This window comes from Pteropus medius, unplaced genomic scaffold, assembly GCF_902729225.1.
Source record: "Pteropus medius unplaced genomic scaffold, Ma_sr-lr_union100, whole genome shotgun sequence".
In the NCBI taxonomy this organism is placed as follows: domain Eukaryota; kingdom Metazoa; phylum Chordata; class Mammalia; order Chiroptera; family Pteropodidae; genus Pteropus; species Pteropus medius.
Genome location: NW_024340849.1, coordinates 20,703,992 through 20,731,373, shown reverse-complemented (window position 1 = coordinate 20,731,373; position 27,382 = coordinate 20,703,992). Strand labels below are relative to the sequence as shown.

Genomic DNA, 27,382 nt, shown 5'->3' with positions numbered 1-27,382 from the left:
GCAACCAGAGCCAGTGGCACTAAGCCCTTTGGAATCCCCTGAGCCATTTGAAGCCATGATCTCAGGCTGCTACCAGAAAAGCTCTAGATTCAAGTGATGCAAGAGATACTTATGAGGAGACTCATCCTAAAGTGCTCAGGGAATCGGGAGATGCGTGGACATATCTTGGATACGCCTCTAAACCAGCTGCGTGACTCTGGCTAAATCACTTCCTCCCTCTGGGCCTCTGCTTTCTCCTCCCTAAAATAATCTGTTTGAACCAGGTGATAAAGCCCACCCAGCACTAAAATGCGGTACCAAGGTTCCCTCAGTGTTTGCCACTCACTAACCAAGCCAGAACAATAGTATGAACTAAAGATTCACAAACAGGAGGAAGTTAAAACCTAATAGCACCTCCCTTCAATCAGCCAGCTCCTCCATGGCCTCCACAAGGCCCCCGCTGCTTCACCTCCACCAGCCTCCACCCAGTTTCCCTTTCTCTTGAATCCCCAACGTCACTCATACACGGAACTAGGCAGTAGGATGATCCCAAATGGTCTTGTGCCATGTGCTTAGCGGCTGTCAGGTGGAGAAGCTTTCCGAACAGAGTTCACCTCCCTTCTCTGCCCCTCACTGGCCACCCCAGGCCCGTCACTTTTCTGAGCCTTACTTTCCTCATCTGTGAAATCAGTATTAAAAGTGCAACAGATGTGTAACAGGGTTAAAATAAGATATTGATAAGAGTTTCAGGGAAAGGACTAGCACAGTGCCTGACATACAGGAATATCTAAGAAATATTCATTCCCTTTCATGCCCTTTCTCTTGCCATTAAAGGACAAGAGCTGATAGTAGATGCCCAGGAAGTCAGAGGCTTGCGTACAGTCCCTCAGCTGCTTGATGGCAGAGCTGAGTCAGAGATGAATAACTCAGGAAGTTTCTCCATTGTCTGGATCCTCCTGCTGCTGCTCTTAGTAAACGTCTCCCCTGCTAGTGCTCGGACAAAGCTCATGCTGAGTTCTGGTCGATGTGGGGATGTCCCAGATCACGCATCTCTGTTGCAGACTCCATGGATTAACTATGTGTTTCTGATGCTTTGACATCTGGGGCCTTGCTGACCCCAGAGAGACTGCCCCTCTCAGGCTAGCCTAGAGGTACCTAGAGATACTAAGGACTCACTCACTTGTAGGCCTGTGAGTACATCTTTCAAATGCAAACCTATCAATACGGAGCTCATACTCCAGCCCTATCAACTCCTCTCACACTCAGGGCGACCATCCCAGGTGCCCTGAAAACACTCCAGTTGGTACCCAAGTAAAAGTCATCAAAACTGCTCCATGGCCGGGTCTAAGCCTTAGTTTTCCCATCTGGAACATGGAGCTAGTAGCCCTTGCTTCCTTCTCCATCCTACTTGGGCTTTACTTTTGGAAGGTTGTACTGCTACATCACAATCTCTAAAGATGATTGACTTGAGGAAATAAAATTGTGAGAAGCACTGTCACACTAGGTCACCCCTAGATACTGCTTCTGACAGGATGGATGCCCAAGAATATAGACCATTATGCAAACATCAAAAATGATGCTTGCATTTTTTTGTGCAATGACATAGGAAGAGGCTAACATAATAATATTGAGTGGAAAATGCAATTTACAAAGCTGTGATCCCCCAAAAGAATTATCTATACACCTGTGAATGCATAGGAAGAGAGAGAGAATGCAACAAAATATTAATGGTGGGTTTCTCTGAGTAATGGGATTGTGAGTGGTTTTAAAAATACTTCTCTGTATTTTTTACAAGTTTTCTGTAATGGAGTTATGACTCTTTTATTATTGGAAGTCACTAATAAAGGCCCTTTCCTAGATTTCCCTTGAAATAGCTCTAGCTTGCCCTTAGCCTGCTAGAAGGTTGACAGAAGCAGTTTCTCCAACCTTCTTAACTCCATTAGCCTCTCAAGGTGAATTAGTCACGATCTCTTCTTACAATTCTGGAAAGACGATCTCTACCCAGCTCAAAGGGAAGAGGACCCTGGCATCATACTCGACACCTCACTGGTATAAATAGTCCCAGACAGTCAGATAGGAGTCCAGCTCATCTCAGATGCCACTTGGCTTCTGGCAGCCAAGTCTGATGCTGGTGCCAGGCTGCATCTGTCTTGCCCATGTCTTGGTGCCCTTAGAAACACTGGTGGGCAGGTCTGGGAAGCCCTGGCCACCTGATCATCAGGTGGTGGCCTCCACTAAGGGAAGACAAATGCCAAGGTGACCATTAGTCCCCCTCCTCCTACTCAGACTTGGGCTCCAGCTCTGCAGGCTAAGGAGGCCTCATTTCAGCAGGCCCCGGGTCCAGTGTGCAGAGTCTGGCTTTGTCATTCCTGCCAGCCTTACCCCATAAGCCTGCTCCACACAGGTCTCCCCTGTTGGCCTGATCCTTCTCCAGAGCTTCTTTGGGACCATGAGGGTCTTCCTTGAGGGCCACAGTACTTTAAGCCCCAGCAGGTACTGGCTGGTACAGGATAAGGCCCATGCATACAACTCTCTATCGAATACTCCCCTTCCTCCCCAGGTGCTAACAGTGTTCAAGAAAACGGGAGCCCAGAGAGGTCATTGTATCATGCGAGGGCTCACCTATTAGGCCTGTTAGGCCTCCACCAGCCTCGGGAACAGGGCAGCTTCCCCAGCTCAGCAGTCTGAACCCAGAGTCTCAGAGAACCACAGAGTAGTTTATCTATTCCATACTGGGTAGGAAACCAGTGTGGGTATGGTACCTCTATACAAATTATGAAAAAGCACCTTTTTCTCCGAATGAATTAAGCCACATGCCAGGCACATGGCTTGTCAAGTGAGAGTGAGCTGGATTTGAGACACACCTGACCCCTTGGCTGGGTATCTTTGTGCAGTGCCCACCCTGCACAACTGTTTCTGGCAGCCTGATACTAGACTCTTTAACTGTCACTCATTTAATCCTCCCGACAGCCCTGTGAGGCAGGCGTTATTTCCCCATTTTATCCCTGAGACTCAGACTGTAAGAGGTAACTTGGCCACAGTCATTCAGCTAGTGTCTAGTGGTGACACTAGAAAGGGAACCTCAGGCTTCCAAGAGCCCAGAACCCATGTTCTGACTCTGACAAGCCACGGTCAGGTCGTTGGGGTTTTCTCTGTGAGCAGCCCCTCCCCCTCCCACCACCGCACAGTGAGCTCAGTGCTATTTCTAGAGCCAGAACAGCTGTTGTCTCGAGACCGCGCACTACCCGCCAGAGCAAACGCACAGAAATCAGAGTCTGCAAATTGCAGCCTGACAACTCGAAGGACTGGAGCATCTTCCCAAATAGGTAGAGAGAGAGGCAAGAAGGGCTTGGCTGTTACCCGCAGGATGCTGCTGCCAGGAGGAGAGACCTGGCCTGAAACCCTTCCTGGACCACGGCCTTCTCTGGGCCAGGGATTCCTCGTGTGTCCACAGGAATCGCCCGAGCTGTCCTGAGAGATCAGAACAGAAAGCTAAAGAGCCTGATGTCCTAACTGCAACCCTCGATAGTCTGGTAATTAATCTGCTCCTGGTGTGAGCCTCACTGGAGTGTCCTTCCTGGCGTGGGGCGGGGTTGGGGGGTCAGGGACAAAGCTTAATGCCACCACTCCTCCATTCCCCGAACAGCAGTTCTGCAGGGCCCCAGATCATGTGTCTAGCACATTCCCTGGAACGGCACATGTGTGGTGGCCTTATTTTCTGGGCCGAACCAGGGAGCCCTGAAAAGCTCCCCTTGTAAAATTCATCTCAGCAGCCAGAAGCCTCCATGTGTCTAAACGCGCCCTGGCCAGCCTTCATACGCACAACGTCCTACTGCTCCTGATCCTCCAAATTCTTCCCAGCTGGCTGGAGCCTAAGAGCTCTGTCCCTTTATTTATGTATTTATTTTTGTCCTTTTCTGCAGATGTGAAAATTGGCCAGATAGGCTTATGCTAAGCCAGCCTACACGTACAATGTACAGACCCACTGCTGCCTGGCCCCCAACAGATGTCACCATACCATGGGAAGTTCTTTCCCTTGGGGTAACCTTGCCACCAAGGGCTCCTGCTTGAAATGCAGAACCCCAGGAGAAGGTGGAAAGGAAGAATTTTCCGGGGGTAATAGGAAAACACCAAGCACAGGGGCTGGGGAATAGGGGTAACACAAGGAAGATAAAAAAAAAACACAAGGGAGGTAAGAGACCCTACAGGTCATCTTGCCTATAGTGCTGATGGCAGTACTCATGATAGGGAGGGAGTATGCACATAATTCCTACTCACCAGTACAGCCATTTCATTACAGTCTAACAGCCAGGAGCTGAAGAGACCCAGTCCAACCCTGGGGGATCTGTCCAGCGTGACCCATTAGTGCTGGGACCCAGAGTCACACTCTGTGGAGTGGGTCCCAGCTCTACCATACACCACCTGGAATTAGTGACTCTCAGTTTTCCCATCTGTAACTGCGGACGATGACAGTAGCCACTTCAAAGGTATGAGGGTGAGAATTAAATGCGGTAAGATGCCTGGCACACAATCAGACCTCAACAGGGCTTTGCCACAGGCGTCGCCCTTCGAGGTCCAACTCAAGACTCACCCCTCCACGGAAGCATCTCTGACTTCTACATGGAGCTCTTGGAGCACTCGTCATCTGGACCACACAATTTATTACCTAATTATACAGTCTTGAAACAATTAGGGAACAATTCAATACGGCAAAATAAAGTGCTGCATTGAATTCTATCAAATTCCTTCCAGCTCTGAAATATGACAGTTCCAAATCCCATATTGTGCAGTGCACACTAGAGACACACTCAGATCTCAATCCAGAGAGAAGAGCTCTGGCTCAGGCCCTTGGCACTCAGCTTGGGGCTTGCTCTTTTCGCCTGTGGCTGGCGCTACCTTTCCACTAGGAAGCCCCTGTACCCCAACCTGTAGTCCAGCTGTACAGGGAGAATGCTGTCCCAGGAACAGGCAGCAGCTTGGCCAGCTCTGCTCTAGACATCAGAGAGAAGTGTCTCTTGAGTTGTCTTTGCATACCTCCTCTTGCCATCCCAGACCAGGAGGGACAAGGCCATGCAGAATCTGGGAAAAGAGGTTGATGAGGCCAGCTTCCTGTGGACTGGAATTTAGAGGGTCCTGAGGGCTCTGCATGCACAGGGGTCCGGCCCACTTCTCCAGGGCAGGAGGCTCCTTGGGATTTGGGGAATGCCTGAGCAAACACGGAAGGGTTTACGTGTTCTGGCCAGAGAGTCCGGTGTGTGTGTGATGATAGAAACAGCCCTCTGTGCAGACACATCTTATAGAATGTAGAGTTAAGGGGGCTACCAGGGAAGGCTTCAGGGAGGAGGTGGGATAGGTAGTGGATACTGGCAGGAAGACAGGGACTAGGATGTGGAGCAGGGTGCAGTTGGCAGAAGCTGAGTGAAGCCCTTTGTGCTGTGGCTGAGAGTCACTGCCTGGGACCCTGCCCTCAGCCCCTGTGACTAGGGGTCCTTTCCCTGGGACATTCTGAGGTAGTGGATGCAACACTGCCCACCCTGTAGGATCAAGAACACCAAGGTCACTGCTGCCTCCTCCTGCCTTCCGAGTGGTCACTGGGCAGGCAGGCAGTTGGCCGGGCCAGGGGGTCAAAGCACTGAGCTGGCCAGGGAAGACAATGATCTCCCTCCTTCCTCCTCCCCCAACCCCATCTCCCTTCCCAGAACTGCAGTGCTCGGTGGGGGCGTGTCCCGGAGGGTCTCTCGGTCAGTTTTGGCAGAAGTACATGATCTGCCCTCACTGCTTTCTCTCTTCTTCTCCTACAACCCCTCCCCCACCTTCAGCTCCATTTTTCTCACAGCCCCACCCAGAACTCTCAGACCACCCTTCTACCAGCCCTTCTCAAGAGAAAATTCTCTGATCATTCCAAACGGAGAATAGGTTTGTGATTCCAAGGTTTGTTAATCTCCCTTTCTGGGGATTAATTTTCAAAGACAGTGCCTGGAGAAGACAAAGTTTAATCCAAAGGAATAAATCCCTAAGGGAGAATTCAGGGACACTAACGCTGATGTTTGCTTTCTTACCAACAGTCTTTACTGTGTCGCTGCTTAGTTCCTCTTTTATTCAAGTAGCACCTACTGCATGGCAGGTACCATACTGGGGTGCTGAGAATCCAAAGATAGAGAAGCACAATTGCTGTCCAGTGGGGAGACAGAAACATAAACACATAATTTGAACTGTCTTCAAAGACCTTCCTGCTTCTTCAAAGGACCCACTTAAATAGAAGTATTTGCTGATTAAAAATTATTCCGACCTGCTTATTAAAACTGTTCCCCTAAGAACGCTTATTGGACAACACTTTTAGACCTAGACTCAAAATTCTATGTCAATTATTTTTTATAACTCACGCACTTTCCAATTTGGCCCAGACTTCGCCCAGTTCATGTCCAATGAGAAGTCCTGACCACAGCCTTCACGAGCACTATCTGGCCTGGATTTTCTTTGGGATCCTCTTTGGAATTTTCCAGATGGATCATTTGGACCTCCTCCTTGTTCTTATAGCTCCTGGTCGAGTATACGATTTATGAGTCATTTGCTTTTCTGTCCCTCTTTATCCTCTGGTTATATAGATGGTACCTCCTGACTTCCCTTCCAACTCCGTTAATAATGAATGATAGCAGGTTGTATCATACTTCACATACCACCCAACTATACATAGCAAAATGTGGCACATGCTGAATTATTCAATCGGTGAGTAATGCCGGCATGCTCATTACATACTCCAGGCACAGAGAGTGTGCATCAGGATGATATCCTTCACCCTACAGAGCATCCTCCATGGCGTCCTAGTTATGCCCTCCCCCGGGCCCTGCAAATCTGCTGCCAGAAGCTGTCCTGCCCATTTTGAAGAGAGTAGAAGCTGCTCCTACGCCAAGGTAAAAAATCGCAGGCATATGGGTCAGTTCTAATTACATTAACTGTTACCTCCCACGTATTGCCATTTCTCAATTTTTGTGGGTACTGTTGGGGTCAACCAAAAATTGGGATCTGAAATTGGAATTGTCCCAGAAAAACTCAGGCTGTATGGTCGTCGCATTTCTAAGGAGGTGCCTGGTTAAACGGTGGCTCTCCGGAGGGAAATCAAGTCAGCTGGTGAGGACGACTGTTAAGTAAAGGGAGCCTTAATTCCAAAACCAAACCAATACTGCCAGTGGCGTCCCTGACCCTGAGGGACCCCGGCTGGCGGGGAAGAGGAGGCTGGTCCGAGGAGAAAATAAAGGGGAGGGAGATGAGACAGAGAGTAGGAAAGAAAGGAAGCGGAGGAGAGAGGAAGGACATAGGGATGGAGAAAGAAAAGTGTATCAGGAAAGGGTGGCAAGAGGAAAGGAAGAGGAGAGAATAGGTGGGTGAAACAAGCCGAGAAATTAGAGACAAAATCGTGGAAAGAGGGAGGAAGGAGAAAAGCTGCTGGCGGTCAGGGAAGTTAGAACTCTTGCGGTGGTCTCAGCCACTGCTCAGGGACTGCCCAGAACTGGCCTCCCAGGGGCCTGTCCCATCTGACGCAGTCAATTAGCATTTTCTAGCCCAAACCTCTTGATCTCTTCACAGAGTCCTTCCCAGGGAGGCAGACACTTGCTGACTGATCTAGACCACCCACCTCCAACCCGACCCCCCACCCCCGACCCCCGCAACCCCGTCCAGGTGGGTGGGTCACACAGCAGAGGGCTGGCATTGGAAACTAGATGGACAACTCTGGACCCCTCACTCTCCCTGGGCGACATCCCAGGGGCCCAGCAGCTGGCCAGTGCTCCCAGCACACATTTGTGGAAAGAACTGAGCTCCTAAAAAGCCAGAATGAGACCCTGATCCCAGTCCACTGCCTGCAGCCACCCATACACCCTAAGGCCCGTCTGTGGACACCTCTCCAACTGATTTTTGACTTTGGAACCATATCTTTTCTAAAGCATTGAACGAAATCATACATATTGGGGGTCCCTGAAAAACAAACTACTTCTCTTCTATAGGGCCAATTTAATGTTTTGGTGTTAAAATTAGCAGCTATGCAAACTTAGGCCTCTTTCCCAGGGAAACAGTTCTGAGAGTTAGCCCATACTTAGAAATGCAAAATTTAGACACCCAACACTTAATCAGCCCTAGGAAACCCTTAGATGGGCAGGTTCTGGTCACTCTCTCCAAGCAGAGAGAACATCCTTCCTTGTCCAAAAAATTCCCCACAATGCCCTCCTTGCAATGAATGCATCCTACCTGAGAACAGTCCATTTTCATTCATTCAACAAATAGTTACTGAACCCATACTCCTGAATATACAGAGCTCCCTTAATCACTGATTTTAGCTGAAAACACTACAATAGATCAATAAGAAATGACCACGTGATGGTATGAATATTGAATCTCAGTACCGTCCTGGCGGAAATGCTTCTTCCCCAGCCAAGGTCAGCCTCACCAGGGGGCAGAAGAAGGCCTGCTTGCATAGCTGGATTTCAGAGGAGCAGGGAGCCCACCGCAGACACCACCCTGATGCCACCCCCACACACATCCGCACACACTTGCAGGCTGGTATCCAAAATCTTTGCAGTAGGGATACACCATACACCCCCACCTCAAATGGAGGCTTGAGACCCAGGCTATTCCCCAGCCATCCCCCGAACAGAGAGGGGCCAGTGAGTGAGTCCCTACTTTGTTGTGGCTGGTCCTAGTCTCTATCCCTCATGTCAAAGGAGCCAAGTCAGGATCTCAAAATGCAGTGAGGTTTGAGTCCCTATGCCTAGCCAGCTTCTTCCCTGAGGCAGCTCTGGCGGGTGGGCCATGGGGCAGAGCTCATAAGATCATCCGAGGACGAGGATGGGCTTCCCCCTCCCTGGTTATTCACGGGGGTCTGTACCTGGAGCTGGAGTCACTGCCGCTCTGCACTGCTGGATCGTCGGTGACATTAAAGAGCCCCGTCCAATTGGCCAGCTGGTCGCCACTCTGCCAACCGAACTGGAGGCCTCTGGCAAGAGAACGAGGCAGTCGGTACTCATGCTTATGTGCTGGGTTAAGCCTGTCTACCAGAGAGCCACATTCTGTCATTGTTCTGAGTGACACATGGCCTTGATCACAAACTTAGTGGGGACAAGGGTGATGTCCAACCATGAGGAGGACGACAATAAAGCTTTGCAGTGTTCTCTGCTTGTTGACACCCATCCCCTCATTTCGCCGTTACCAGCAGAGCTGAGGTTACATACTGTACATGGGGAAACTGAGGTTTAGCTGGATGAAGGTCACAGCGTCCTCCTACCTCCCATGTGGTATGTCCCTCAGTTCCCGCCTCTAGCAACTTATTCCAGAAGAGCTCTCACTCGCCAGCACTGTGCCGTCCTCAGAGGCCAGACACACCGCAAAGCTTTTAATGAAACCTTGTCTTCCAACGCAGAAGGGCACTCCTCCTAGTTTAAGATGATGGACTCGACACACATGGTTATCTCCGATCCCTCCCCAAACCAGGCTGAAATGACAGCAAAGGAATAAATAAGGACATGAGCTGGGAGACGGAGATAGAAGGCGGCAAGAGACAGCATTTGGGGAGATGAAAAGCAGGTGGGTAATTGCCTTAGACCAGAGAGAGTGGAATCTTGACTGTCTGTAAGAAGCAAATCTGTTTAATGTAGGAAGGAGGCAAGAGAACTAAAAGTTAAATCAAGCTATATTCAGAGACTGCAAAATGCTGATCAGCCCTGCAGCCACAGCACAAGAGGAAATCGGCAGAACAAAGGCTGATTTCTGCTGGGATTGCTAGCACACACACTGTGCAGGGAAAACAGGAAAACAGAGTCTTTAAGTCGTGCCCCACACAAAACAAAATCATTCGTTCCCTATGGCTAAAACCAAGGGGAACCTATAGATCAAAGTCTGGGAATGGCCAGCAGGTCTTCCATGCTACATACTCTATCCTTTCACACGGCATACCCATCCCATCAAAGGAAAATGGGCAAACGAAGTCTTTAAACAGTAATTCATAGCAACTAAGAGTGATATATAAACTGAATTCCCCTAACACTTGGGATCCCTGACAGCGTCTTTTTCTCTGTCCTTCTTACTGTCTCTGTCTCTCTCTCTCTGTTCTCTGAGTCTCTCTCAGGCTGAAAGGAGACCACACTCTACAGAATGGTATCCTTTCCCTAATCTACTTTCCTTTCGACTCTAATTCTAGCGTGCATTTGAATTCTCTCCTGCGCTCAGTCCAGACCGCTCTCTCTGGGTGCAGGCCCGCTCGGGGAATTTGCCCTGTTCTGCATCATATTTACCACACACAACTCACTTTCCCTGAACAAATCATCATCTCCACGCTCCTGGGCCCATTTAGACTGTTCCAGACCCCGTCTAAAACATCCAATAAAAACCCAATATGGGGAGCGATGTCAGGCCTCTGGGGTCCGGACAGAGAATGAGTGGAGCGGAGGCAGCAGAAACTAAGGTGTATGTTCTGCCTGCCGGGGTGGGTGCCCCGAGCTCCAACCCACGGCTGCCATATGGGAAGATAGGCGCCTACAACAAAATGCCACTTTGTTCATTTTTCCAAGAGATGTTGGATATCCAGACTTTTAATTTCCCAGAGTTTAAATGCCGGCTGTTAATTTAAACCTGAAACACCACGAAGACCAATTACTCCATGCTGCAGGCTGCGTGCAGCCCGGAGACCCCCCCCCACTGGCAGCCCCCTACTTATATCATCTTGCTCCATCCTGACCCTGGTCCTGAGAGGGAGACAGAATGGGCCTCATCCGTCACAGCTGAAGAAACTGAGGTAGATTGTGGGAAGTGACCCCTCAGCCAGCTGGTAGCAACTCGAGGCCTGGAACCCAGGAGTCCTGACTCTCAGTTCAGTCCTTTTGTCAGCAGAGTTCTGGCTCCCGTCCCAGGAGTCAGCTGCACACAGCACATCTAGAGGTCAGCTTGGGGGCTGAGTCAGCCACCCTCGGCCTTCTGCCTGGTGCACCAGAGACATGCTCACCATCACAAAAGGCACCCGCAGAGGGAGCCCAGGTGAGCGCATTCAGGAACCCTGCTTGTAACCACCCCTTTCCCTCCCACTCGACCAGGCATATAATAGGAATGCAAATGACTGCGCTATTATTACAAGCATAACCTTGAGTCGGCCCCATTTGAAAAAAATAATGAAAGAAAAAAGTCATTCACAAAACATCAGCTCCTAACTTTCCCAGGAGGATAATTGACTGCATTATTCATTTGTATTTCCTCTCCCCCATTCCTGAGAAGGTAGCTTGGCTGTTTTTCCCTCTTACTTTAGGACCATGTGTGTTGTGGGGGCTGAAAGAAATTGTGCTATGCCATCTTGGAAGGAGGAGGGGGCCTTCGGACCTGGGGAGGGGTGGGTGGAGGAAGAGGTGAGACCACAGCTGAATGGAAAATTTCTCAGGTCTGGGAAGCCCACTCTGCTTTGGTAGTTTGAGGTTCCCTCGCCATGTCTCCCTCTAAATGGACAGCAGGGGTTCAGAAAGACCCCCACTTAGGGCACCTCAGGAGGCTGGACCTAGGGCTCTAGAAGTCTCCGAGAGAGCAGTGAGCTGACTGGCTGAGGCCCGATTGGTCCGGGGAGACCCACCCAATCTTCTCCACAGAAGCCTCCGCGACCTTCACACGACCCTAGGAGGTGGGGGTGGAGGGGAGGTGCCTCCATAATGATAGACTTAAATTTTCCACCAACTGATGGATAAGGTTTAGTCTTTCTCTCAATCAAGAGACAATGAGGCAATGAGCTGCTTCTTTCACACCAAACTTGTGAAATAAAATGTACAAACATTCTTCTTTTATTAATCAGTAAATCACTTGGAGGGTACCACACAGCTGACCGAGGATACCCCTTTTTTATCCATTCATGCTATTTTTATTATATACATACATATCAAATATTATATTATTCTATTTTTATCAAACAGCCATGCCAGGCTGGGTGCTGGGATTCAATAATGAACAACTAACAAAGGTTCTATCCCAACGACACTTAATTTCTACTAGAGGGAGACACATATATCAACAATAAATGTATCAGCGACACAATATATAAGGGATTAGATGATGAAAAATGCTGTGGAAAAGAGAAAGGTAGGCAAGAAGGGTAAGGAGCTTGGAGTGGGTGAGGGGTGCTATTCCACACAGGGTGGTCTTCTCCCTGAGAAGGTGACATCCAAGCAGGACAGGAAGTGGGTGATGAGGGAGCAGGTGGATTTTAAGGAAGAATGCTCCAGAAGAGAACTTGTGCCTGCAGTGGCCCTGGCATGAGTATGATGGCTCATTCTGGGGCTAGCAGGATGGTCTGTGCAGACAGGGCTAAGTGAGCCAGCGGCAGGTGGCAGGAAATGTGGCATCAGTTCAGAGAAGCAGTGTTGCCTTTCTATGGTCCCTCAAAGCCATCCAAGAGGGAGCTGGGCGCCCTGTCAGCTTCTGAGGAGCAAAGTCCTCAGCTGGGGCACCCTAGGAGTCTGTGAGGTGCACCCCCAGAGTCCGTGAGGGCAAGACCTTTCCAGATTGTCCTCCACCTCCTCCCACAGTCCTCTTCCCTCCCCAGGTCCACATAAGGAGCTGGGTGGGTGGTCAGGAGAGGCCTCTCAGAGAAGGTGCTGGGACCTTTCCACTCAGATCAAAGCGGAAATGCCTGCCAGCTGAGAAGCCTTTTCAGCTGGATGAATGGGCATAATAATCAGGTCCCACGTTCTCGCTTCCTATCCTCACTCCTGACTCACTAGTGACTCACATTCTTTATCTGTGAAGCGCCAGAAGGTAACACGCCCCCCAGAAAAACCTCAGAGGAAAAAGAAAGTGGGTTCTTTCCCCAAGGTTTGCCTGTGGGGGTCTTTCATTTGGGGCAACAGAAAAGATGCTGCAGGTGGAACATCCTGAGGGAAGAGAGGAATGGGGGGCATTCCCAAGCTGGCCGCTCATGCTCTCCACTCCCAGAGGAGAGAGAAGGACACTGGTAGAGCAAATGGCAGGCACTGGAGTGGGTGGGGGATCCACGGGTGGCAGAGAGCTGGCCTCTTGGAGAACCCCCAGGCCTGGGACCTAGGGTGCAGTGAGCAGCTGGAACCTCCTGAAATTTAAGGCTGTCCATCATTCTGCAAAGGCCTCTGACTAAGAAGCAGCTGGGGCAGGACCCGGGGGAGTTCAGGTGCTGGCACTGCCAAGCCAGGGGCAGGGGGGTGCACTCGGGGCACCCAGCCCTGGGAGGAGTCCAGAGAGAGAAACCAGACAAGCTCCTAACACAGCTCTGACCACCTGGATGTCCCCAGCCTCTGCACGGAAGAGAAGCCTATCTCACCCCTCCATCTCCACCTCACCCAGCCCCCACCCCCGCCAGGCCAATCTCTAAACAACCCTGCTCCCTGGCCTGAGTTCCAGACCTTTACTGCCTGCCCAATCTCCCCTGGGGCCAGATCCACCTGAGTGGGCACCCCAGGCCATCACATAATGTCAGGCCCCTTCCAGCTACCCTTTGATACATATTTGGTCAACATCGGTTTCAAGGAGGAACACACACCAGCCTTCCAGCTTTCCTCTGGTGCTCAGGCCCAAAACCGCATGCCACATTAGGTCTCACCTGGCTATGCACCACCCTGACTGCTGTCTCTTCTGAAACCTACAAGATTTATAATCTATGCCACACAACTAAGAATTTTATACGGTCTTACCTATTTTTCATGTTAGTCTCTTTCACTGTTCTGGAAGTTCCTTAAAGACATGTTTCATAGCTAATAATTCTTTAGTAAGATCCCCTCTGCCCTGGCACAAAGCCGAATGGGTGTTTAATGACCGTTTGTTGATTTGTATGTATCCATTCATTCAACAACTAGTGTCAGGTGCTGTGCTAGGTCTGGGAATTCAGAGATGTATGAAACATCTCTTACAAGGGTCTTAAAAGCTGTGTGACCTTAAACAAGTCACTCACCCTCTCTGAGTATTAAATGAGGATGATTGTACCTGTTTAACAGGACTATTGTGAGGGTTATCCGCTTAGGTCAGGGCCTGGTTCATAAATGAATGTTAATGAGCATTAATAATATTACTGCATAATGAATCCATCACCCATACGTGTGTGTTGGGGGGTGGGTCCCCTACACATAGGATTAAGAGCTAAATTGGAGAATTATTGGGTGAGAGGTTATTAGATGAGAAGTGAATGGGCCCGGTTAACTCAAAGAAGAGAAGCTAGATCCACCAAGAGGTAAAAATGTCCAAAAAGTACAAATGTCAAAAAGAAAAGAACTAGAGAGAGAGAGAGCAATGGGCAAGGGAGCAGCATGAGAGGGCAGCACGGTGTCCCTGAGAGACATCTGGGGAAGGGACAGGAAGCTAATGTCCACCACCTAGTGCAGGCTGGGCACACAGCAGACAAGGCCAGGACCAGAGTGAGGCAAGCAAGGGCGGCCCAACGCGCAGGCTCCAGCAAGAGCGGGGTCGACATCTGAGAGGGAGCCTTCTTAAATTTTGTCCTCTGGGTGCCTTGCTTGCCTCACCCCAGTCCCAGCCCTGCAGTAAAAACTTGCTCTGAGCAGCAAAACTGTAGCCAGCATAGAACAAACCCCAGGCACCAGTCAGCTCAGCTCCTCTCTAGGACACCCCGTGGCTCCACCCTGTCCCCACTAGGCACCCTGCCCCCAGACTTACCCCCTGCATAGATCCTCCGATCCCATGGTCCCCATCTCCTGGGTCTGTGCCTGTTTCTCAGGGCACTTGATCAGAAGGCTTTGTCCTTGGGTGGGGGCAGAGTTCATTCGGCGAGGAGAATACTTCGAACATACAATTCGGATACAGCACAAAGTCAGGCTGTACTTTTCCTTGACCCAGTTTCTTATCCTCAAGTCTCAAGCCTGCACCAGCCACATGCAGGCAGCCCAGATCTGCACCCTGGAGGTACAGGAGAGAGGAAGGCTGGGGGGAATACAGCATATTGGAAAGTCCTCTCTATACAAGGCAGAACAAAACAGGCCCAGCCTCAGCGCCTATCTGCTGTGCGGTCACACACAAAGCAACAGGACAGCACTGGACAGATTGTGCTGAGTACAAACAGCACAGGTTGTCTAATCTTGTCTGATCTCGGATGCTAAGCAGGGTCGGGCCTGGTTAGTACTTGGATGGGAGACAAACAGCACAGGCGCTATGAATTCAGAGCAGGGGGAGAACACTGTGGGCTGAAAACGGAAGGAGAAGCAGGATTTGCACTGGCAGAGAGACAGCTGGGGAGGCACAGCAATGGGGACACAGTGGGTAAAGGCACAGCGTCGGAACACATGTGACGTATGTAAAAGACCCCTGACTGACAGGAGCCATGCTCTCCGTAAGACTGGGCCTTCAGGCACAGACCTCCTTACTTAGGAGGTGAGACTTCCGTTTGGGGAGGGAGTAGGAGATGGAGGCCTTCAAAGACTTCCCTTTCTGGCAAAATGGCAGACTGAAATTCTCTGCGGCATGTGCTCCTTCAAATACGAAGGTTTTCTTCCTCACTTCTGGGGGTGCCTGTGAGCTGGCAGCCCCCAGCTCCCAGTGTCCTCTAGGAATTGCCTCGTATGAGGAAAGTCAACTTGGCCAATATTACGCCCTCTTCCAGAAGCAGCCCACATGACTGAAAATTCAACGTAGACATGTAAAGGCCTGGCCTCCTCACCTCTGAGACAACTCTCCAGGGTTCCCCATGAGGCTGGCTAAGGCCTTCTCTAGGACTGCCCTGCAGCTCAGTTTCTCCCTCTGCTCAGTCTTACTTTTTCCCCCTTCTTCAGGTATTGATCCCAAGAACACATCTTAATAAACATGCTATACTCCAATCTCTGGCTCAGAATCTGCTTTCCAGGGAACCTACTCTGCAACATCACACACACACACACACACACACACACACACACACACACACTAAAATAGTCATTAAAATATGTATAAAATGCCCTCTTAATTGGATGAATAATCTGGCAAAGAAAGAAGTAGTAAATGAGTTTTAAAGCCAGCAGCTGCCCTAGGGGCATCTGCCAATCCCTATAATTCATGCCTCCCTAGTAATAGCTATTACATTATTATAACGAGCAAATACTAACCAAACAGAAGCTGCCTAGCTATATTATATTAGACAAAATAGACTTTAAGGCTCAAAGTATACTAGAAATAATGAAAGTCACTACACCATAATAAAAGATTTAGCTCACTAGGAAGAAGACATGTCTAAACTCATATGCATCTTATAACATCACTTCAATACATATAAGGTAAAAGTTGATAAGGAGAAGTTGATAAGTTCACTATCATGGAGGAAGATTTCATCAAACATCTTTCGAGCAGAACAGGAAAAAAAATCAATAAGGGTACAGAAGATTGAAAAATACAAAATGATTTGATTGAACAGATGTGTTAGAATAGTGCACCTAATAATGAGAGAATCACATTTTTTTCAAGCACACCCATAATACTTAGGAAAATCAACCACATACTAGACTACAAAGTAAATCTCTACAAATTTCAAGGAATCGGCACCATAAATTCCATATTCTACTACCACAGTGCAGTTGAGTTAAAAATGTAAAACAATAACTAAAAAAAGAAAGTATTTGGAAATTTTAAAATATTTCTAAATTTACGAGTGAAAAAATAAATTATGATAGAAATTAGAAAATATTTGCAATTCAAAATAATGAAAATGCTTCTGGTAGTTACTAGCTGTATGACCTTGAACAAATTATTTAACCTCGCTATGCCTCAGTTTCCTCATCTGTAAAAGGAGAACAGTAATAGTACCTATTACTTCTTGTTAGAATTCAGTATGGTAATATACAAAGCACTTGGACTAGGACCTGGAGCACAGTAAATACAATACAATTCTGAGTTGTTATCTTCATCATCGTCATTATCATCATCCCAAATCTTAAAGGGTATAAATAGAGAAGTATTTAGAGGAAATTTTATAACCTTAAAAGTTTACATCAGAAAATAACAAAGACTGGAAATTAAAGAAATAAGGGTCTAACCTAAGAAGTTGGAAAAGGAACCTGGTTCAGGGTTCAGGTGGCCTCCATGAAGAAATAATCAATCGTCAGGCAAGTGCCCTGGTGTGGGTAGGGTCAGACATGGGAGAGGTGAGGAGAGGTGATGCCACATCTGTGCACCTTTGCTGCTGCCTTCTTCAGTTCTGGATGTGCACTTCCCCTCCACTTAGCCAAATTTTATCCTTCCTTCAAGAGCCCACTCAGGTTCTACCTCCTCCGGGAAGTCTTCCCTAATGCTTCAGCCCAGCGGTGCCTCCCACCTCAGACATTTTAACGCTTACTTTGTAACTATCTCATTTGCGGCCGTTTTGTTTCCCCCAAACAGACTTCGAGCCCCCTGAATACCAGGACCGCATTGTCTTCTTTACAGACTACACTGCACCCTTCCCGGATGGGGTATGTACAAGTTTTGCTGGCTTGACTGGATTGACCAAGTCCCTGGGGTGAGGCCTTCGGGGTGGCATCTGAGACTTAGAGGCCCAAAGTCTCTGTGTGAGGAAGGATGAGAAGCAACTGGTATTCTTGCTGCCGAACTCCAGGCAGCTAGCCCATCCACCTAGGACCAGGGAGGGCTTGCCCGAGCAAGGCATTTACCATGGGCACTGATATTCTCTCACTGTCCACAAGACAGCAGGGGTCCCGGCAGCCCCTGCAGCTCTCGGTAGGTGCCAGCAGAGGGCAGAACCCCAGAGCCACTGTGCTGAGGAACAAGTACAGCAGGCAGAGGCCAGCAGGGCTGCAGCAGGCCGTTTGGGACCCAGCTGTCTTTGCATAAGGACACCTGGGGTCCGGGGAGGAGGAGAGAATGGCAGCAGTAACCAAAAGAGGCAGGTCCAACGGGCTCCAACAAGCCAGGAGACTGAAAATGTCCTTTAAAGCCACCAGCACCAAGCAGAGCTCATCAGCTGCCTTTGACCAGCGAAGAACACTCTTTGGGATGGTCGGGAGCAGAGGCTGTGTGGAAGCAAATGTCCTGGACAAGGGGCCTCATACTCCTGGCTCTGGGACATGGAGGGGGAAATGGCCTAACTGGTTTTCCTACTATGGTGCCAGACTCAGCAGCAACCCTCACTCTCCCACCCCCACGTGCCGCCCAGACTGAAGGGCACAAATGACCGATGTGGAACCCAAAACATGAAAAGAGAAGAGACGGTATGTTTATACAGCTAGAGAGGCATTTTGGTCTTTATCAGCCTGGAGGGAAAGGCAGAGAGAGTAGGGAGACACTGGCAGCAAAGAAAAAACCTACAGCAGAAAGGAGAAGGGGGTTCTTTCCAAAAGAGGCTGGGATATGGCGTATCTATCCTAGACAGCGCTCTGCCCGGGCCCTGAATCCAGGCAGAGTAACCAACGCTTCCCCCCTCAGCCAGCTGAGAGGGCAGAAAACAACGCTGGTATTCAGGGTATCTTCCGCACACACAGGGACTGAGCCGGGGCCTGAGTTTCCAAGTGACACCTCCTATTGCTCTTTCTCTTAATGGAGCTGGCCAGTGGATGGGGTGGGGTGAGTGGGAACAGAGCCCCACCAGGGGAGGGTTAACTTCTGCTGTAGCTCTGGCCTTCTATGTAAGGGTAAGAAAGAACCTTTAGAAGGCATCAGGTTGTGAGTTTCACAGATCCAGAGTTTACTGATTTATAAGTTCATTATCCCTGTCACATCGTCCTGGCCCACTGTCACCCCCACTTAATCTGAGGCTCCGGGGGGAAAAAACATATGCTTTTACTCCCAAGGACCCCCACAAAAGCTCAGGACTGGCGAAGTAATCTAATCAAATCTAGAGCTCCATGGCCATTTGGTTGACGAATGGCCACGGTGCTCTAGGTTTGGGGGACACCGATATAACCCCCTCTCTCACTTGGGGCATTCAAGTGGATTTACTGTCAGCTTGGCCACTGGGAATTCTAGCCTGTCCCTCATTTTTCACTGCAGAACAAAGTCGTCGGCCCCTCCAGCCTGTGCTGGGCAGACTCTCTTCTTGCTGGGAGGGGAGATGCGCTTTGGAGCGCCGCTGAAACCCAAACCTAACGCTGCGGTGCTCGTGGCTAAGTGCAGACCCCACGGCCACTGAACCCAGGACGCCCGGGCAGGGGGGACGCTGCGGACGCCACCTGGGGCTCGCTCGCGCGCTCCGCGCACCCCTGCCCGCACTCGTACTTTCTCACCTCTTGATGTAGTTCCTGCCATACAAGATCTGTTGCAGCAAGGTCACCAAAGCGAAGGCGCAGATGAAGATGAAAAGCAAAGTTCGGTTCCCCAACAAATCCCGGTTCGCCGAGGGATCCGCGTAGCGCATCCTGGCGGCCGCTCGTGCGCGGCGGGGCGCGGCAGGCGCCGGGCGCCGGGGGGTCCCCGCAATCACGCGCGGGGCTCCGGGGCCCCGGGGGGCGCACGATCTACCAGGTGCCTCTCGGCGTGATCAGACGGACCGGGACTTCTCGGGGCAAAGTTTCCGATGGCGCGGCCAGCGCAGGGGGGCATCCGAGCGTCGCCTGCGCCGGGGCGAAGCGCAGGGCAGGGCTGGCGGCAGGGAGCTCGGCTGCGGCTCCGGGTCTTTCCTCCCGATGGCTTTACCTCCGGGCGCCGGCGCCCGGCATCCGCCGATTTCCCTGCGGAGGGGCAACGGCCAGGTGCCCCAAACCCGGGGCAGCCCCTCCCGCCGAGGTGGCGGCCAATGGGGAGCAGGGCCCGGGCCGTCTTCCGCCGGTGCGCCCAAGAGCGCCGCGCACCGCCCCCTCCGGTGGCGCTCGGGATCGCGGTTGCCCAGCGCAGTGCCCTTGCCCCAGCGGACCGCGTCCGATCCCCCCGGCCAGCCGCGAGGGAGCGCGAAGGTTGGCCTTCAGTTCTGCATCTGGGAGGTGGGAGACGAAACACCGGGACAGTCTGGCTAATGACAGGCGGGTGGTGGAGAGGGGGAGGTTGGAGCGCAGAACGCCGAGTTTGAATCGTGGAATTTTAAAAGGGGGCAGGAAAGGGAAGCCGCTGCGGCGGAGCAGTGCTTGCTGGAAGGGAACATTTGCATGTGGTGCGCAGGGCACTGAGTCACCGCGGTGGCAGCGTCCGCGCGCTCTCCGAGAGATTTCTCCGGAGAATGAATGCTGGGCAAGGTCAGTCGGGCAGCCCTTCAAGGACGGCGCGAGCGCGGCTCCTGCATGCTGATGGCCCCCGGCGCCCGACTCTTGCGGGGAGGAAATTCAGGGGGCTCTCGGCCCTTGCCATAGGCCTCCACTCCCTCCCCAGCTGCAGCTCCCGGCTGCATGTCAAAGACCTTGTTGTCACCGAGACACTGGGACCTTGTCTCATCCTTGGAACCACTTGTAAATCTTAGGTCAGGCAGCTGGCTGCCTTCGGGTACCACAGTCCCCGAAAGGTTTAGTAAGTCACTAAGTCTAGAAAGGTTTGTGCTTCAAGAGTGCACACCAGGGAAAATAAATACAGAAGTGCAATGCCGAACTCGTGCCCCTTCAGAAATCCTGACACCCGAACGCGCTCCCCTTCCCCCCACCTCCCCGCACCCCGCCCCGCACACCAAGCCACACCAAGCGACAGCCCTGTTATCCTGACACCGCAGTCTCCTGGAGCCTGGGCAGTCACGTGCCCGTGGCATTCACTACTGAACCCTCGCTGGATGATTCTAGGATGCCCTTGCCCAGGGCCCTCCAGCCACTGGGGGAGGTTCTAGAGTCAGAACTTGGAGGCAACTCTTATAGCCAAAAGAAAAAAAAAATTGATGGGGAAGTGCCCAGAATCCAATACCCTGGCCTTGACATTTAATAGTTTCCTCTTTGAACTGGAAAGACCAAAAAATGCACATTGAAATCTCATGATTAGGGTTCCACCAATAACTTGGAATTCGTGTGAACTCACAAGTTATTGGTGGAAATAGAACCTGTATCTCGTATAAAGAGTTTATGTGTCAAATAAATATTACTCCCGAGGTCACAGATAGGCTTTTTAACCAATTAAAGAAATAACACAGAAATATTTAGATGGTCCATTATTATAATAAACCTGATATTTCTTTGGTATCTTACATATCAAAAAGTACTTGCTCTTGCATACATTAATGAATTAGCACCTCCTAGCCTCTGGCTAACCCATTTTACAGTGGAAAGGATCAAAGCTCTACTTGCCCAAAGTAACTCACCTAAGGAGAAGTCTTTGGAGAAGTCATTGGAGTCTTGTGGCTCTTTCTCTCACGCATATAGGTAGGGCTGGCTTTCGTGGGAGTGTGACCAGTGCCTACTCCCCACCCCCACCCTCGGCTTATGTTCCACTCTCGCTGTCTTCCAGTTCATAATTTTTGAACAAGGAGGCCCTGTATTTCACTTTGCGCTGGGCCACACAAATTACGTGGTAGGTCCCCCACACAGGTCCAGGTTGACAGAGTTCCAGCGTGTCGCCACATGGGCCCTCACCTGCAGAGTTCGTGAGGTACCATCATCGTTACTCCAGGCAAAGTGCTCCCGTTGCTTTTCTTTTCCTGCTTTTTCTCCACACCAGGTACCCACTCTGATAGTTGTCTTTGGGTACATACTTCCTTTTTTAAAAAAAATCTATTTTAAAGTAATAAATCCAAATTATTCTTTAAAAATGTATAGCTTATTGAGTTTTCCCAAGCTGAACACGCCCATGTAACCAACATGCAGATCAAGAAACAAAAACATTATCAGCCCCCAGAATCCCATTCTGTGCCTTTCCAGCTCCTACATTCTCAAGAGTGACCACTATTTGAATTCTAACACCAAAGACCAGTGCTTCCTGTTCTTGTATTTTATACAAACGGAATCATACATTATATATTCTTTTGTGTCTAACTTCTTTCCTCACCGTTGACTGTGAGATTCATCCACGTCGTTGGGCATGGCAGGCAGAGTTCTAAGATGACCCCAGAGGTTCCCTCATCGTCTTTTGTACACACACCTTTTCCCAGTTATTCAATCAAACATTAATCCAGGTGCTGCTGCAAAGGGATTTTGCAGATGTAATTAAGGCCCAAATCAGTTGGCTTTAAGATAGGGAGATTGTTCTCAATGGACCTGATCACATGAGTCCTTAAAAGGGACTGGGAAGAGATTTGAAGTATGAGAGAGACTGACATGAGGGAAGTTCTTCATTGTTGGCTTCGAAGACAGAGGGGTCCCCATGGCAAGAAATGCAGACAGCCTCTAGGAACTGAGATTAGCCCCTGGCTGACAACCAGCAAGGAAATGACAGCCAAACCGAATCACACAAAAGACCCTGAATTCTGCCAACAACCTGAATGCACTTGGAAGAGGATCCTGATCACCAGCCACCTACCCCTTAACTTCAGCCTGTGAGGCCCTCAGCTGAGAACCCAGCTACACCATGCCCAGATTTAAGACCTACACAACTGGGAGCCTGTAAGTGCGTGTTGTTTTCAGCCCTAAATTTGTGGTAATTTGTTTCATAGTGATAGAAAACTAATGCTTGTGTGTTATAGTTTAGATAGTTTATAGATAGAGTTGGAGTTTGCTTAATCTTTCTGCTATAGAGTATGCTACCGTTGCATGTAACTTATTTACCCATTCAACTGTTGATGGTGACCTGGGTAGTTGCTGCTATGAACCTTTCATGTCCTTTGGTGAATACAGGCATGCATATCTGGTATATATTGGGTGTCAGTAATTAGGTGTGAAATTGCTGGGCCACAGAGTATGCCCATGTTCAGTTTTAATGACTACTGCCAGTTTCCCCCCAAATTATTTTTTTTCATAGGTATTTTATGCAGACTTGCCATGACCTAATAAGGAACTGGTCTCCACCCTCGCTGACACTAACAGTAACTGGCTAATCTAATAGCAAAAAGCCCACACGCCCAAGAGCCAAAAGAGTCAAGGGAAAACAACAGCTTTAAACCCTGGTACTGACTCTCCTCAATGGCCAGGTCACCTGCACGAATTAGCGACGCAGACCGATGCTGACATTAGCTGCAGTTAGAACGTCGTGGCAGTTTCTGTGTGGGAAGGACCCGGATTACTTGCTACTAGGCAGATGATCAGCGCTGTCCAGGGCACCTCTGCTGACACTGCTCTTCTAATCTTGATAGTATTTTAAATCTGACTGTCTTCGCAGCAAGTCAAAGAAGCATCTTTTATACACACACAAACACGAGCATCTGTGCTGGAGTCAGACACAGAAGATCTTGAAACATGGAGGTCTGCAGTCCCTGTTGTTGCTATTAATATGGATCCGGGTTCCATTTTAAGCCGAATGTGTATTCCGGTTGCAGAATTGCAGCAAACACTCAGAAAGCCTTGCAAACAAAAGAGTAAACACATGGATAACTGATCATGATGCCAGCATCAGCGAGCACCATTTTTACATCCTAATTGCCAGGAATGGGGACAGCTGCGTCATTGTTTCAAACACACACTTGCACACAATTAAGCCAAGAACAAATGTCAACACTGGCACCATCTACTAAATTACCGATAACTGATGGGCATTGCTCATGCTGTGAGCATCGTCGCCTCCAATATAAAATGGAAAGATGCCTTTTTAACAAAGACCTTAGAGGTTCCCAAGAAAGCCGCGTTTCGTATCAGATAGCACAACTGCAACCTGCCAGATTATGTAAGTGACATTCCGCCTGTGTGTTCAAGGAGTTTGTGATAAGTACATGCTGTTCTTGCGCTTCTTTATATTTGTGTTAATAAGGCAGGTTTCAAGAGGCTGATTCCTGGTTTGGGGACACTTTGTGTGTGATGCGGTGGGGTGGGGGTGGGGAGTCTTGCAATCGGTGGGAACGCCCATTGATAACCTCGGAATCCAGGCAGCCAGGGTTTACCATGGCACGGTCAGCTGCAGAGACTGGACTCTACTTCATCAGTCTTGTCTCCAATAAGTTGTTATTATAGAATTATAATTTAAACCCCTCTGTCCAGTTCCCTCATGACGTACAAGTTGTATTCTAAATAACTTATTAAATAATCTTGAACATGGATATGAACTTGCCTTTTGGACTTCATGTCTGCAGCCTGAGAAACATCCTCCTCTGTCTTAGCATTGCCCCCCAGGTGTGTCTACACTGAATCTGCCGTAATTTATCCAGTTTGTTTCAAAAGGGAGAGACATTGTTTTATTATTATTATTATTATTATTATTATTATTATTATTATTATATAATGGTGTACGCATCCAATGTGTCGCAGTGCAGAAAGATCCATTTCCACTGCGGGTAGCCAGAAACAGCAACACTGTTTATAATAAGGTCATGCAGAACACATTTATATGGCACAGTGGCCAAAATGGACCTGGAATCTTTGCTCACCTTGAAGGCTGAGCCCTAAGGTAGAAACACAGGGCTCAGGTTCTGCCCTTTGAGGAGGAGCACTGTTGAATTTAGCTGGGAGTATGTTTTCACTTCCAGTCCAGTGCAGGCCCCTTGACATGTTCCGTTGGTGGTCTGCATAATGCTAGAATTTCAAAAGAATGCCTTATAAATATATCTGCTCAAAATGTTTAGTGTTCCTTGGTTACCTGAAAAGAAGAAGGGGATGAGTGTCCCACTATGACCACATCTAAGACACCAGGGGTGATGCCCAGTGCTGATGCCATGGCCACAGCAACGCATGCATCATTTCACCACCACCTGCGCTTCTCAATGAGAGCTCCAGGCATTTGGTAGACGTGGCGGGAGTGTCAACTATGTGCTAGGGTATCAAGTGACATGCCGAGGAAATGAGAATCAGCAATTCACAGTCTGTGCCCTTAAAGGAGGTTGCAGTGCAGTGAAGAAGGCAGACAGACAATACCCTCTAGTAGGACAGGTATACCTCTAACCCAAATTGGGGGTGGCAGGGGTGGGGAGGTGGGTGTGGGTGGAATGGCAAGGAAGATGTCCAGAGGAGGCAGGTTTGACCTGAATTGTGGCAGGTAACGACAATCAGCCAGGTAAAGGAGTGAGATGAGGTGTGCTGGGCAGAGGGAGCAATGTGGGCAAAGGCTGTCAGTGGGCGATGAGGCACAGTCAGCTCAGTGTGGCTGGAGACAGGAGGCAGGATGGGTGGGTAGGAGCCAAAGCACAGGGAGTTGGGATTTTATTCATGGAACCACTGCAAGATTTTAAATAGGGGAATGATATGATCAGATCTGCATTTTAGATAAATCAATCTGTGGGCTGGTGGAGAACAGTTGGAGGGAGAAATGCCTAAAAAGGCATGGATGTGACAGCTTATCTTTCTTTTCCCTGACAGGACCCTCCCTACTGCCGCAGCCCCCATCACACACCCCATTGATGGCTCATTATTGTACCAACTTGAGAATGAATTCTTTGCCTCCTTCCAGGGGAGCAGGCAAGAAGGGGCAGAGGATCGCCACCCGTATGAAAGCTAACGCTGTATTAAGTGCTTTGTCCTTCAATTCATTTGACGTTCATGGAAATCGGTTAAGCGTGGTCACCCGGGGCTGGTCCACTGAGCACTGGCACGATCTCAGAGCTCGTCTGTGGCACACTCTTTTGGCCACTTTCTGGGGATTTCCTCTACTCCATAGGTCCCTGGTGAAAAAACACTCTCTTCCCCCTTCCTGTTAAAACCCTGTTCTTGGGAAAGGCTCTGGTAGCTTTCATTTAAATCCTAGTGTTCCTGACGGAGAGAAATTTAACTGGAAGTATCATCAGTGCCTGTAATACAGGTGACGTCCCATGAGAAGTGCACTCAGAGCCCTGGAAGGAAACTTACAGGTAACCATCACTTAACTACATCCTCAGACGTTTTCAGTGCACTCTAATGGGGAGTGGTTTTCTGGAGGAACACATATCTGACGTTATGACAGGAATTAGTGGAAACAGAATTCTTTCTAAAGGAAATTTCCGGTCAGCCAGTAATATCAATACTTGCATGCAAAAAACAACAGGATCGGTGTATTCTGCTGGAAAACACACCGAAAACAGATCATTGGCTGCAAGTGTAGTCACCAATATGACAGCCTGGCTTGGCTGTGTTGTAGGTTTGCCCAGATTGTCATTACTTATAGGCCAAGGAGACAGTGTTGTACCCCAAAGATCTGCAACCTTTTTCTGAAAGGGCCAGATAGAAAATTCTGTAGGCTTTGTGGGCCATACAGTTTCTGTTGCATACAAATCTTCTATTGCAGTGTAAAAGTACAAATAATACAGAAATGAATGGGTGTGAGCAGAGTTAACCAATAGGCTGTAGTTGTTCTTGATCCACACCATGTGACATGCAGAGGCCTGTGCACAAAGTCCTACCCTACTAACCTAAAGAGTCACTGTATAAGTCATTCCTCTGTGTTCAGGCACTGTGTCCACAAAAGCTGGATAAATGACAACATGTTAGTCTTCATCCAACATCAATGTGTTAGCACAGATTCATTTATCCGTGAGGTACAGCCTGGAAATTATAGGATAACATTTCTATGCATAGAGTGCCCTCTAACTTTGCCCAGTGGTCTCATAAACGCATGCCTCTGGTCACTAGGGACTACTTAGCATGGATGTGGGTTGTGTTCCTTGTGTTCAGAATTCTTATGTCCTGAAGGTCAGTGTATCAATTAAGATCTTTTGACTAAAGTAACAGGAATCATAGAGAAATTTATTATCCCATGTATTAGAAAAAGGTGATGTGGGCTCCATGATTGGCTAATCAGTATTTTTAGACCCCAGGATTTTGTCATCCTCTGCTCTGCCACCTAAAGCAGGGGTCCCCAACTCCCATGCCATGGGCAGGTACCAGTCCAGGGCAGTTAGGAATTGGGCCACACAGTAGGAGGTGAGTAGTGGGAGAGCCAGCAAAGCTTCATCTGTATTTGCAGCCGCTCCCCAGAGCTAGCATCACCACCTCAGCTCCACCTCAAGTCATCAGGCATTAGATTCTCATAGGAGCACCAGTCCCTGGTGCCAAAAAAGTTGGGGGCCGCTGATCTAAAGTATAGGATACTATACTTTAAATCAGTAGACGATTAGACAAAGAAGAAGTGGTACATAAATACAATGGAATATTACTCTGCCATAAGAAAGAATGAAATCTTACCATGTGTGACGACATAGATGGACCTAGAGGGTATTAGGCTAAGTGAAATAAGTCAGATAGAGAAAGATGAATGCCATATGATCTCACTGATATGTGGAATCTGAAGAACAAAATAAACAAAAACACAAAACAGAAACAGACTCATAGATACAGAGAACAAACCGATGATTGCCAGATGGGAGGGGAGTTGGGAGGCTGAGTGAAAAAAGGTAAAGGGATTAAGAAGTGCAAATTGGTAGTTACAAAATAGTCACGGGGATGTAAAGTACAGCTTAGGGAATATAGTCAATAATATTGTAATAACTATGTTTAGTGCCAGGTGGGTACTAGCCTTATCAGGGGGATCACTTTGTAAATTATAGAAATGTCTA

At 49.1% G+C, this 27,382-nt stretch overlaps 1 protein-coding gene and 1 long non-coding RNA gene across 7 annotated transcripts in view; one reads left to right on the top strand and one right to left on the bottom strand.

Moving 5' to 3' along the window:
• Positions 1–19,663, bottom strand: part of ST8SIA5 (ST8 alpha-N-acetyl-neuraminide alpha-2,8-sialyltransferase 5) — a 42,324-nt gene extending 22,661 nt beyond the window's left edge. Inside the window, exons 1-2 of one of the 6 annotated variants that reach the window (XM_039842421.1) lie at positions 19,161–19,661; positions 8,858–8,965 (exon numbers count right to left, since the gene is read on the bottom strand). In XM_039842421.1, the coding sequence (XP_039698355.1) occupies positions 8,858–8,965; positions 19,161–19,291 (239 nt within the window). In that variant the 5' untranslated portion in view covers positions 19,292–19,661. Of the gene's footprint in view, positions 1–8,857; positions 8,966–14,637; positions 14,878–19,160 lie in introns of those variants that run through there. The other 5 variants (XM_039842422.1, XM_039842424.1, XM_039842423.1 and 2 more) reach the window with 5 other exon arrangements.
• A 334-nt stretch (positions 19,664–19,997) lies between these two features.
• On the top strand, positions 19,998–26,776 carry LOC120585989 (uncharacterized). The gene is made up of 3 exons (XR_005648583.1): positions 19,998–22,379; positions 22,735–23,592; positions 25,215–26,776. It is a non-coding gene; the product is annotated as an uncharacterized LOC120585989 (long non-coding RNA).
• The last annotated feature ends 606 nt before the right edge of the window (positions 26,777–27,382 follow it).